Here is a 13,182-nt window from a genome sequence, read left to right on the forward strand (position 1 = left end):
CTAGAGTTTTAGAATAGAAACTTTTATAGAGAAATTTGAACAGGGTTTAAATTTGAATTTGAATTTAGATAGGAGTTGAGGAAAAGAAAAGATTAACTTTCAATAAAGATTTGGATAAGATTTGAATTGAACCAGAGAAGGATTAGGTATGATCAAGAATTGAGTAGATGATGAATTCGAGGATTTTGAATTCCAACCATTTAGGTCCGTAACTAATTCACTATTTAGTTTTATAAAAGACTTTTTAAAACCATTTTCACTCAAAACACCAAAGAGAAAGAAAAAGAATAAGAATTCTAATGCATTTACCTGGCTTCTGCCAAAACTCAGCATGCAATATACAAGAAATAATAACCTATTTTGATTGCTTGCTTATGAAAATAGGTTTAAACCTATTATACTGGCAAAGCTATTTAATAATCTTAATTTTTTTAAAAAGTTGCAAATTCTGAAAACCAAAGTGTTACATATGTGCTTTGGTATCTAACCTTAATATGATTACTGCCTTCATGAAAGACACTCAGAGTATATTAGATCTCCCGAGTAGTACGGAGGCGTTGAACCCTGTCAAACTTATTCTGGCTTAGGCTTGAGAACAAAATAATCTGGCCTTGTTGTTGGTCTCATACTGTTCAATTTGAATCTGAGTCGTCTGAGCAGTAGGGATCTCATAGTTGGAATCAACTATCTCCCAAATTGCACTTTCTTGACTTAGAAGATAAGCCTTCATGTGCACCTTCCAGTACTAAAAGTCTCGACCATCAAACAACGGAATCTTCCCGCTTCTCTCCATTGTCGTCTACGGATCACACAGCAGGTTAAGGTCAACAAGTGATCAAACTGGCTCTGATACTAATTGTAGGACCGATATTGGTGACTAGAGGGGTGAATAGGCGTCTCACCAAATTCTCTCGAATCAGATGACCTTCTCCTTTGTTTCACCCAATGCACCTCAAAACTCAAGCAGAAGCAAATAGAGAGAAAAGAAGAAAAAAACCGTTAACCTGTGACTCCATAGATAAGATATGAACACAAGGTTCCTTTTAAAATCATTCTATGACCATAGTAAAAAAGCTTGCAACTGAAAAGAAACTCTAGAAGATAGTTACCAGGTGAAAAAAAAAACTCTTTAAGTTGATGACTTAGAAGTAAGGAAATGTGAAATCCAAATTCATAATATTGTACATGCATTTTATGCCACTAGAAACAAAGGGATCAACTTCACAAGAGATAAAAAACTGCAGCTCAAAAGAAAAAAATGAAAATCACAATCGAAAAGGAAAAACTTGCAAGAGAAGCAAGTTAACCAAAAGAAGGAGGCTAGAAGGAGATGAACACAAGCTCATACAAGAAAATAAACTTCATTTAGCCCAGAGGTCAGCCTATTTTAGACAGATATAAAGTATTTTTCTCTCAAAAACTCTAACATATTATAAAGGCTAAGTCTACCATCTGCTCTTCTCCAAAACCTATTAATAAGCTCTCAAATGGCTAACTCAAGCCTTCTCTATAGCCCCACCCCTCTATTTATAGGCCTAGAGAGGTAGCTTAGCCCTTAAGCTTCCTTGTTCCTAGAATACCCCTTACGTACAATAGCCTCATACCTACCACCAGAGCATTTTGGTCTATTTTCTGCTCCGTGCATCAAATGGCCGTGACACTTTCATGACTTAGCTTCGCCTCGACGCTAGCTCTGCGATGATGCCATGTGCACTTCACCCCTCCATAGTTTTAAAACCAAACTGCGAAACCGTCTCGCACGCTTCTCAAAACATGACTCACAACTGCTTGCTTTGACCTCAAGCAAGCATCTGATGTCAACGCGTATACTCCGTCTTGTGATCTTGACCGCCGGTAAGTCTCTCCCGCTTTCGATTCCTTGAGCTGCCTTATCACTTACACCGACAACTCATTTGCTTGACTTTGTTAACATGTTGTCTTCATCCTTCCTTTCAAACTTTGCTTAATCTCTATGTGCACAGCTAGGATCACCCACGATACTGCTTGGCCTCCTCAATTGTCTGACACCAAGCACCCTGTTTGGCCCCGATCATTCCGCTATCGATTGCCAATTTACATCAATCACATACACATCATGAGATAAACAGACATGTATCTCCAAAACACCATGTAAACATATCACATGTTAGTTCAAATCAAATCCCTGTTGAAAAAGATAGTCAAAAAATGTGAACACCAGATGTTTCGGTGTGTATAGTATCTGAACATTGGACCATCAGGTAAGTATAATAATTTATTCTCTAGAAACCTCTTTAAAAACCCTCTGGTGAGTACAAGGCCGATCAATGGATCATCTGGTGAATACAACTGCATCAGACTTTATTTTGCAATATCTCTGTTAAATTGTCCGGTGAAACCTTCGGTGCTCACACAGCTTATCATCGTACTATCCGGTGTGCATCTTCTTTCTAGCATCAAAAACACACTTCTTTGAAAAACTGTCCAATATTCACATCCCCTGAACACCGAACCATGCGGCGCAACATTCAAATTTTGCCGCCCAAAAAATAATACTCCAGCGTGCACTGCCTCTACTCACTAGACTATTCGATGAGTAGACCACCCCAAACACCTATTTTCAGCACATGTATTAAATACTCCGGTGTTGTCTCCAAATACTCACTCCATCATCCGGTGTGTATAAATTCTCATACATCAAATCATCCGGTGAATACAATTTTTTCTAGATTTTGATAGAATTATACCAACTCTATTCTTTCAATTTTGATTAATCATGATTATAATTACAATACATATACATACTTATACAATCAAAATATTATCAAACAAAAATAATTCTTTATCACATAAAAAATTAAAACTCATTTCACCTTAGTTTCTCACACTAAAGATCAAACGAGACAACGTGAATGTACGGCGGAGACGGAGTGAGGTGGAATCACCGACGTCTCCCCGCATCCGGCTAAGATGCACAACTTTCCGCACCGTGGATCCGAGCACGGCGACTATTACCAAAAAGATGACTGAAATAAAATTAAAAACAAATCAATTCTCGATTAGTCCCTTGATCTGACTTTCCACAGTGGCTCGATCTGGATCTGGACAGCCACTCCGCGCCTGCGCATGTGCACGATTTTTGCTTCACCAAGGAGATCGACATGAAGAAGTCGAGAAATCCAAAGCTCCGAAATGAGGAAACCAACAGAAGTTCCTCAGCCCCAGATTGAACACCACCATCGGAGCTAAGCAGCCCGGAGCCGTGACTCGAGAGAGGAAGAAGAAAGTAAAATCGAAGTAAACGAAATTTCGTGGTAATCAGCTGCTTCCATGGAGGTTTCCACCTGCGAAAACCATCATCCATCTCCACCTCGACACAGTACAGCATCCGAGCTCTCCAAACGGAGGCGAGACCCATCAGCACAGCGGTCAGCGCCTACCTGCCTACTTAGCTCGTGACATCATCCGAACCACGGAGGCGGCGGACTGCTGCTCCCACGCTGCAAAAAACTTGCTCATGGCCACCTCTCTCTCCGGCAGACCATGCCCGAAACGAACCAATGCCACATCAAATCACTCCAGAAACCATACTCCCCAAGCACATCTCATCAACCAGCTCCTGAAATCCAATCGAAACCGAAGCCCAACCTCAAATCATGCACCAACCGAACCCAAAATCGAAAAGAAACTTCACCATCATCATTTCGTACCACGATGCCAAAATGCAACACCCAAACTCGTACCACCGCACCTCCATGGACGTCCACCAGCGCCAGCGCCTTCGCGGCCACCAGCAACAACAGCAGAATCGGGATGGCAACCGCACGAGCCACTCCCACGACGAAGACGACGACGACTTCAATGTGACGACCCCCCCCCCCCCCACCCCATCCGATCCCCCGTCCGCCTGCACGAGGCCCCCCGAATCGCACGATGAAACTTCGAAAAAACGCATCTTCCTCGCCACCGAGCCGTGCTCCCTTCTCTTTTTTTTCCCCTGGGTCTTGAAGCCCATTAGAACACACAAAGAACAAACACAGGAGCGCAGAGAGGAAAAACTCCCCAAAATCCGAAGCCGATTTCTCTCCGTGCCCATCTGGCCATCTCCATCCGAGGTTGTTTCCCCTTCGCTTTCCGCCGCATCCGCGAGGGTTCGGGAGGGAAGAGAAGCTCCCCAATTCCCGAATTCGCCCGAAGGGCGGGTAGGGTTAGGATTTGCAGGGAAGCTCTCGCCTCCCGATTCACCGGGCGAGGCACCGTGATCTCGCGGCTGGCCGTGAGGGATGATCTTCAAGCGGAGCCAGCGGTCGGAGATCCTCGAGCTGCGGCGCTGCAATGCCGCAGGCGGTGGAGGGGAGGACGAGGGGGGAGGCGAGCGCCGCCCGACGAAGAGGCGGAGGGGCGACGAGTTCTTCCCCGTCGAGCTGCTCGGCCACGTCCCGGCCTCCGGCATCCCGTACGCCCCCTTCGGGTTCCGGTGGAGCGAGAAGCCCGAGGCTGCCTCGCCGGCGGAGGCCGCGCAGCCGCCCGTGGAGGCGAGGCCGCCGGTGGTGCGCACGTCGCGGGGGCGCGCCCAGGTGCTGCCCTCCAGGTTCAATGACTCGGTGCTTATCGACCCCTGGAAGAAGGAGAAGCCGGCAAAGCCGCCCGCGCTGGTCAAGGCAGAACAGTTGGTGCGCAAAAACGAGGTGCTGTGCAATAAAGGTGCAATATCTGACAGGAGATTTGCATTGTCCGAGGTGGACGATGATGATGAGGAGGCAATAGCGGAGCGTTATCGAGCACGACGGAAGTTTGGTGGCTCCAGGAAGTACTTTACCTCCCAGAGCACGCTCACCTCAGTACAAGACGAACTATACCGCAATTACCACAGAAAGGAAGCAATGCTTAGGCACTACTATGATGATGATGACGATGATCAGGAGGACGAGGAAGAGGAAGAAGAGGAGGATGAGGAAGAACAAGAGTTCTCTCATTGGAGCAAAGAGTTTGTGTACGGGGACATTGTGTGGGCAAAACTTGGCAAACGGCAGCCAGTGTGGCCAGGTCTGGTGGTCGATCCAACTCAGCAGGCTGCTGCTGCGGCAATGCCGCCGCAGCCTTGCAGTGGTGCTGTGCTTTGTGTGATGCTGTTCGGCTGGTGCACAAAATCCAGAGATGAGAAGGTACTATTTATTAATTGCTGTTATATTCAAGCTGGCTGACTTGAATTGCCACCTCTTGTCTCTTTGGAAATGTTTATTGTTTAATGATGCATTTGATGATCTGGTGGGTTGCAGAAGTATTTGTGGGTGCGGCAGGGGATGATATTTCCATTTGTCGATTTCATGGATCGGTGAGTAATTATTATAAATTATTACTATAGCAGATAAAATGCTTCTAAAAAACCTGCCCATAGTTATATTTTGGCAACGGAACTGTGGCCAGGATGACGTAAGCATACCTGTGAAGAACTAGCTGTATTTCCATTTCAGATTTCAAGGGCAGACAGAACTAAGCAGTTGCAAACCTGGTGATTTCCAGAGGGCAGTAGAAGAGGCCTTTTTGGCTGATCAGGGATTTTCAGAAGTGCCGATGGATTGCAGTACGGCAGGGCAGCCCGTGGTGTGTCAATCTTTTCCGGCTGAGTTACAAGAAGTCACTTGTTCAAATGAGCTGGAGTGTCAGTTAAATATGAAGGCAAGTTGATGATTCTTTCTAGTCGATGCATAACTAAGGATATGCGTATGTGTAGGACGTTTCAACAATCAACCAATGTTTTATGCTCAATCTTATCTAGTTTTATGTGTAGGACGTTTCAACAATCAACCAATGTTTTATGCTCAATCTTATCTAGTTTTATGTTAATTTTGTCGATCTATGCTTTTTTCAATTGAAAGATTATGATGCTGCTCTGTCTTCATTATCATTATCTCGCTTCATATCAAAACTTTAGGTGTGGGTTGAATACCTGCAAAAGAATTGATGTATGACGGGGCAAACACTTGTAACAATAAACTCTAGCTGATACTGTACTGTGTGAATATAAGCAGAATGGTAGTATACATCATTTGTCTCTAGGGCCTGTTTGGTTGGTGGCCAGAGTGAGCCAAGCTAAAATTCGGCTGTGCTCCAAAAATTTGGCCTCCGTTTGGTTCGAGGCCAAAATTTGGCTGTCCCGAAAAAATTTGGTCGGCCATCTACAGCATTTTTAGGCAAAACTCGGGCAGCCAAATCGTCCGCCCTGATTTTGGCCAGCCAAATTTTGGCTTGGCCTCAAACCAAATGCCAAAAGCCAAACCAAAATTTGGCCGTGCCCTGATTTTGGCCCTGGCCAAAATTTGGCTTGGCCGGTTGGGTGCATGAACCAAACAGACCCTAATTGACTGGCTATTGCTAGTACTATCATATCACTTCAACATCACTGACAACTACTGCAATTATATCATATAATGTCCAATAGACTAATTATTTTTGCTTGATCATGCACACAGCACTACAAAAGAGCACTGCTGTGTGAGAGTTGTGGAAATTGCTTTCCTAAAGATACAAACAAGATGGTGTATGTGACGGGGCAACTTGCTTGCAGGCATTGTGCTAGGGTATGTGTTGGCATGCCAAGTTGACTACTTAAATTATAGTGATGTTGGCAAAATTTGAGCATGTAATCCTTACTCCTAACACTACTTTCTGTATCTGCAGATCTTTAGATCAAAAAAGTACTGTGGAATTTGTTTGAAAAGTTCGCAGCATAAATGTGGCAGAAGATGGGTAAGACACTGTAGATGTTAGAGTATTAAGTCTATCTCATTGTTTGCAGCTCTTCAAATTCTCATGTCGGAAAGTGATTGACCAGGTTTGCTGTCATGATTGTGAAAGTTGGGTTCACACCAATTGTGACAAAAAGCGCAGCAACCTCACGGTTCGTCTTTCTTTTTTCATAATAACGAAACAAATACATCTGCAATACTTTAGTAAATGGCATATGTAACATGCTCACAGTTTAATGTGATAGGATCTACGAGACAATAGTTATTGCTGCGCTTACTGCAGAGTTAAACTTAATTCAACTCTCTCTGAGAAGAATACAAAAATTTCTGATGTCAGGTGAGCTAAGATCATTTTTTTTGTGTAATGCTTAGATATTTAAAGTGTCTGCTTTGTTGATTCAACGGTAACGTGCATACTGTATAATCTGTTTGTGATGCAGAAAAGATAATTCTACGCAGAAAGGAAGGAAGCCTGACAAAGTTGCAGTTGTCTGTTTTGACATGGAAGGAACTTACCTACCAGACCTCGAATTGTAAGCATCCGACTATTTTAATTAAATATGAAAAATCAGTAATGTTATGGCTTGCTTTGCATGCTCCTGTCCATCACTAAAGTTATTTCCATTCCTATCCAGTCATTCTGATGTCTGTATATTTTATTTGGAATCTTCTTATGACTTCTGGAAAATCTTTTTGGCAGAATTTCTTGCCATTGTGCCCCTTGCAAGGGACAGAAATTTTTGTTCAACGAATGGGAGCGTCACGCTGGCTGCAGAAGTAAAAATTGGAGGTCCAGTATTAAGATTAAGGGTGCGTTGATGCCATTCGGAAAATGGGTGCGTATAATGGTCACAACATACTTTCAGCCTTTGCCACTATATCATGTATATAATGAGAATATGTTATCTTCCAAAGTAGGTTTGTATCTTTGTATCTCTATGTTTTGTGCTTTCTGTTTTCGTATATTAAGATTGTCAAACATTTTGATTTACAGATAGATCAACATCAATCAGGTGTGTGTTCAACGAATCCTGCAAAACGCTCATCTCAGAAAATGAAGAAACAGAAGTTAATTGGTTTGCTAAATGGTAAGTAACTTCGATTTTACTCTTCATGGTAGCCTAGTTGTTTCGAGGATACTTCTGCCAGGGGATTTGAATTCGTGGAATCGGATTTGTTTGCATTACAGAACCATATGATCCTGTAAATGTAAGATGGACGACGGAACGATGTGCAGTCTGTAGATGGGTTGAAGACTGGGATTACAACAAAATTGTGATTTGTATCAGGTAACTAATCTTGTGGTATTTGCAATGTTTTTCTCCTGTGCAAATTCATTTGGAAATATGGAGCAAGAGCAAACTCCAAGCTGCAATTAACATTACTCATATTCAGATGTCAGATAGCGGTTCATCAGGAATGTTATGGTGTGAGGGGTAAGCAAGACTTTACCTCATGGGTTTGTCGGGCTTGTGAAAAAACTGAACAAAAGAAGGATTGCTGTCTTTGCCCTGTAAGAGGTAATCCTTGTGCATTTGATAACTATTCTATATTTTTTCCTTCAGTAATAATACTGGGTGAATATTTTAGTGCTGCTACTAATGTTAGATCCTAGGTCTGTTAAGCTAATAACATTAGTGACATGCTGTTTACATGAACATTGTTTGGTGTTTGCTTCACTTCCCAGCTTGCATGACTATTACAGTAGCTAAAATTGAATCACACCTGAGTAGAATGAGTTTGCCAAGTCTGGGATCTGAATATCTGGTTGCAGTGTTCTTTCGTTTTTGTTGAGTATTTTGCTAATCATTAACTTATTTCTTGGTGAAATTTTGTACTTATTGTAGGTGGTGCTTTGAAGCCAACAAATATTGATGACTTGTGGGTCCACGTGACATGTGCATGGTTTCAGCCACAGGTTGCTTTTGCTAGTGACGAGCTCATGGAACCTGCTATCGGGATATTGAATATCCAACCTTTGCTATTTATGAAGGTTGCTTTTCTTTCGTACTATCGTTAAGTTGCTTAAGTGGATTCATCATCAAGTACGACATTATATATTGAACTATGACAATCTAAATATGCTCCATTCCATTCTCATCCATTTCTCCAGATGTGCGTGATTTGTAGGCAAATACATGGTTCATGTACGCAATGCTACAGGTGCTCTACTTACTACCATGCCATTTGTGCATCTAGGGCAGGCTATAGAATGGAGGTACAGTAATACTGACCGCTAGCAACGGATACCTTATGCTAATAAATGTATCAACAATTCTTCCTTTTTTTCTATTATTTGTCTATAGAGGTTTAACTTTTACTATTCTTTTTCATGTATGCAGCTGCACTGCTTGAAAAAAAATGGCAAACAGACGACGAAGAAGATCTCTTACTGTGCACATCATCGGTAAGATTTTCTGGGCTGGAGGAAATGCAAAAAATAGAGCAGAACACTTTAGTACAATCAGGGGTCTTTGTTCAAATTCAGTGATTTTATTCGCTCTTTTTCGCCTTAGTGAGAGCTTGAAGGTTATTGTTTTTGTGCAGGAGTCCTAACCCTGATAATGTTTTGATAATCCAAACTCCTGCTGGAACTTTCTCGTCAAAAAAGCTTGTTCAGAGTAATGGCCATGTAGCCACATCGAGACTGATTAGGAAAGATTTTTCCATGGATTCACCATCAGAAGTTGAAATTTTTGAGAACTTATCAGCTACAAGATGTCAGGTTTATGTTAGGAAAGATCTGAAGGTATTACAATATCAAATTCTTACGAATTATGATTATTTTCAAAGAGAACTTATTTTTAGATGAGAGTAGGGATTGCAACTCTACGCTAGCTGTCAGAGAAGCCAGATAATTTGCATTTAGCATGGTAACTTAAGCAGTCCTTTGCAATGAACTTCTAGAAAAGTGTTTGTGCATCATAGGATACTAGAAAGTGCTACTCATGGTTCAGTAGAAGATAGCAATAGTAGCGAAAGCTATTAATTTCTAAGCATGCAAAGAGGCTACTACCATATTATTGGTTTAGTGGTCTTGGAAGCATAATGTTCACTTAGCTTTGAAGTCTGTCATACCATAAGAAATAGTTCATTTATGTGCCTGGATGCTACAAGATATGGTGAATTTTTAGCCAGATATATAGTCTTACAAATAAGGTTGCTCTGGAACTGCTGACTTGCAGACTACTGCTAATATGGTTGTTACACACTTACAGGGACCAATCCTGAGACCAAATTTGAAGGGAACTTTGTAGTTTAACAAGTATATGCGATGATAGTTCAACAAAAAGTCAGTGTAACTGTGTAAGCTGTTGAAATCTTCTCTTAGCTTTCAGAGTGACGCTCTCACCACTAGTAGGGAACCAATATGCTAAAGAAAGTATGCACCACGAGAGATACATTTGGTGTATATATTTCATGTTCAACTTCAAATGCTATGTTCAGTACTTCAATTAATCCCCGTGTTCTTTAGATGGATCTCTTAATTGGTCATAGGGTTGCCCAAACACATATGCCACTAAATCTTACAAGTTGCCTGTTGCACTTCTAAAATTGCTTATGCTTTGGTTAGACATCATTGTGGCAATTCAACATAGGTTAAAAAAGACATGTCTTGATGGTATCTGGACTTTGTTACCAATCCTCCCTTGGTCAATCATGTGAACACTGGTAATCCAGGTTCCTGACTTGCCGAAGACCTGCCAACCTCAGCTTCAAATCCACAAGGATATTGATTATCTTTATATTGATGTTTACTTTGCTATGCTGTTGCTTGTATCAGGTTTTTAATGTCTGTATGTATGAGACATTGGTATACCACTTGTTTGGAAAGCATAACTGTGCTTTATTGACATGCAGAGATCTCAAGAGGGAGCAATTGCACACCGTGTAAGGGGGGCCTGTCAACACCGCTGGGACGAAATTGACAGTCTGAATCCACCTAGGGTAATTTTCTGATTTACTGTGTAACTTATCTTCTTATTAGATTTTTCTGTACCATATTTAAGTTCAGTTCTTATAACGGAACCTTCGTACTTTTCTGCAGGAAGAGAGGGACCCGGAATCATTTTCTACTTTTAAGGATCGTCTGTGTTATCTGCAGGTTAGTGTGTCCACTGTTTTCAAGTTTGTATCATATCTTTATGCTAGTATGATCTAATGGTTTTTTTCTTAATTATTTAGAAAACAGAGCATAGTAGAGTATGCTTTGGTAGATCAGGAATTCACAGGTGGGGACTTTTTGCTCGTAGGGACATTCAAGAAGGAGAAATGGTACTCTTTCCCTCCCTCACTACGTCTAGCATATGCCATGTAACTTTTTCCCTCCAGAATTGTGGCCACCAGAAACCTAGATATGCTTCACTGTGATGGCAGTGTTCACTTTTTCCCTCCCTTTGAGCAAATTTTGATTTTCATTTCTGCCCCATTCCTCTCACTCAGCTGGCATTACTCGAGTTGATTCCTCATAAGTGCATTGCCTCCAGCTTCAATAAATTGCTCATGCTAGCACTTTTCCATGATGTATTTTTCAGGTACTCGAGTATCGTGGTGAGCAGGTCAGGCGAAGTGTTGCTGATTTACGGGAAGAAAAATATCGTGTGCAAGGCAAAGATTGTTATGTGAGTTATCTTACACGATTACATCAGTTCACCAGATATGTAGTGTAAAGAACTTGATGAATGGATATTTATTCTGGGAAACAGCATTATCTCTAAATACAATATATACACAATTATGGCTCTGGTGAGCTTACTATGCTGATTTTGTCTTGTTATACAAGCATGTGATAGACTATGGAGTAGACCTAGAGAAAGGTCACATAGTTTCATCTTTTATAATACTTTTATGCTGCTTTTGAATTCGCATAGAATACACACCCCGCATTAGTAATCATGTGACTGTATTCGAATGTGATATTTAGTGATATCTTTATTGTCCATGTATTTTAATAATTTTCCTAGTATAATAATAATAATTGCATTCTATTGTTATCTTTTTTATGTGTGCACAGCTTTTCAAAATCAGCGAGGAAGTGGTTGTTGATGCCACAGACAAAGGAAATGTCGCACGCCTGATTAATCATTCTGTAAGGGTCAATTTGCCCTAAATTCAAATATATTCAACTCTGAAATAGATGCCCATTTGATATTTTCTTACTTTTTGATGCAGTGCACACCAAACTGCTATGCAAGGATTATGAGTGTCGGGCATGATGAAAGCCGTATTGTTCTAATAGCCAAGAAAAATGTTTGTGCTGGTGATGAGCTAACGTACGTTGTGTAATATGAACTAACCTTCCTCTTTGTTCAAGACCTCTACAAGATCTTAAACAAACAACAGCATGACTAATCATATTATTTGTTCTGTGTAATTTGTAGGTATGATTACCTGTTTGATCCTGACGAGGCTGACGAACACAAAGTTCCTTGCCTGTGCCAGACTGCTAACTGCCGCAAATTCATGAATTAGTTTACTGTAGATGTCAATGGGCCCACTCACATAGGTTTTTTTCCTGTTTATTTGTCATGATTCATTTGTGGTATATGCTAATCCTCCCCTAATTTTTTTTACCTTCATTTTTTAGAATAAAGTTTAGCTAGAGCTCAAAAGCCTGAGCTTCCATTCCTGTAAATACCACAAATGTACTCATTACGATCAGTATTTTTCTAATGAAGAAATTTAGCGCCCATTTTGAGCTCAGTATTGCACATTAACGTACTTGGCATTTCTGTATTCTGCAAGAGCCAAGAGTAACTTCGTCGGTTAGTATTGACGCCTTGCTACTAGGAATTATTCAGTTGCCGATGCGATGTGATGTAAGGAACATATTAGTCGATGCTTGCCCAGATTTAGGGCATTCTCTTGCAACCTTCAAAATTATGATGGTATATGCTTTTTTGCTTATAGTTTCATCAATTGACTGACGTTGATGCTTGTTAGCCGGGCTGGCGGACTCGAGGTCGGGGGCGTCTCATGCATGCATGTAGGTCAGGGACGGCAGCAGTCGGATTTCATCTCATTGCAAGCAACTAACGGATGCAATTGACGCACCCAACAGATGGGTCGCCCCACCGGCACCGCACGACGTGCTTCCTCCAGCTCCGGTCTTCAGGCGGTAGGATGCGGGGCCAAGCACCACAACGGCAGAGCCATCGCGCTTTCCCGACGAACGGAACAGAGCTTAACTGGAGCAGATGATGACACGTCCTGGTGTTCTTTAGGCGACGTTTTCTATCTTTTCTTTCTTTGCTTTATTTGAGAAGCTTGCGAGCGATGAGAATTCAATAATTACTAATTAAGGAATTACTAGAAATACAATATATCTTGATGATGGAGTACTATTATATATGTATTCACCACTTATATGGTAGTTTTAATAACCGTTACGAGGTAAATAAGATATGTACGGATATTACATTTAGTCCATCGAATTCTACACAGAAACTATTAT

At 41.4% G+C, this 13,182-nt stretch overlaps 1 protein-coding gene across 1 annotated transcript; it reads left to right on the forward strand.

Moving 5' to 3' along the window:
* The first annotated feature begins 3,415 nt into the window (after positions 1–3,415).
* On the forward strand, positions 3,416–12,418 carry LOC133916966 (histone-lysine N-methyltransferase ATX4-like). Its single transcript, XM_062360879.1, has 23 exons — positions 3,416–5,144; positions 5,259–5,314; positions 5,454–5,658; positions 6,453–6,560; positions 6,661–6,729; positions 6,815–6,880; positions 6,974–7,065; positions 7,169–7,261; positions 7,429–7,564; positions 7,723–7,816; positions 7,918–8,017; positions 8,124–8,248; positions 8,576–8,721; positions 8,842–8,946; positions 9,071–9,135; positions 9,276–9,477; positions 10,590–10,676; positions 10,777–10,833; positions 10,914–11,003; positions 11,264–11,350; positions 11,743–11,817; positions 11,901–12,001; positions 12,110–12,418. The coding sequence occupies exons 1-23, from the start codon at positions 4,263–4,265 to the stop codon at positions 12,198–12,200; spliced, it is 3,132 nt and encodes a 1,043-aa protein (XP_062216863.1). The 5' UTR covers positions 3,416–4,262; the 3' UTR covers positions 12,201–12,418.
* The last annotated feature ends 764 nt before the right edge of the window (positions 12,419–13,182 follow it).

Source organism: Phragmites australis, chromosome 1, assembly GCF_958298935.1.
Source record: "Phragmites australis chromosome 1, lpPhrAust1.1, whole genome shotgun sequence".
Classification (NCBI taxonomy): domain Eukaryota; kingdom Viridiplantae; phylum Streptophyta; class Magnoliopsida; order Poales; family Poaceae; genus Phragmites; species Phragmites australis.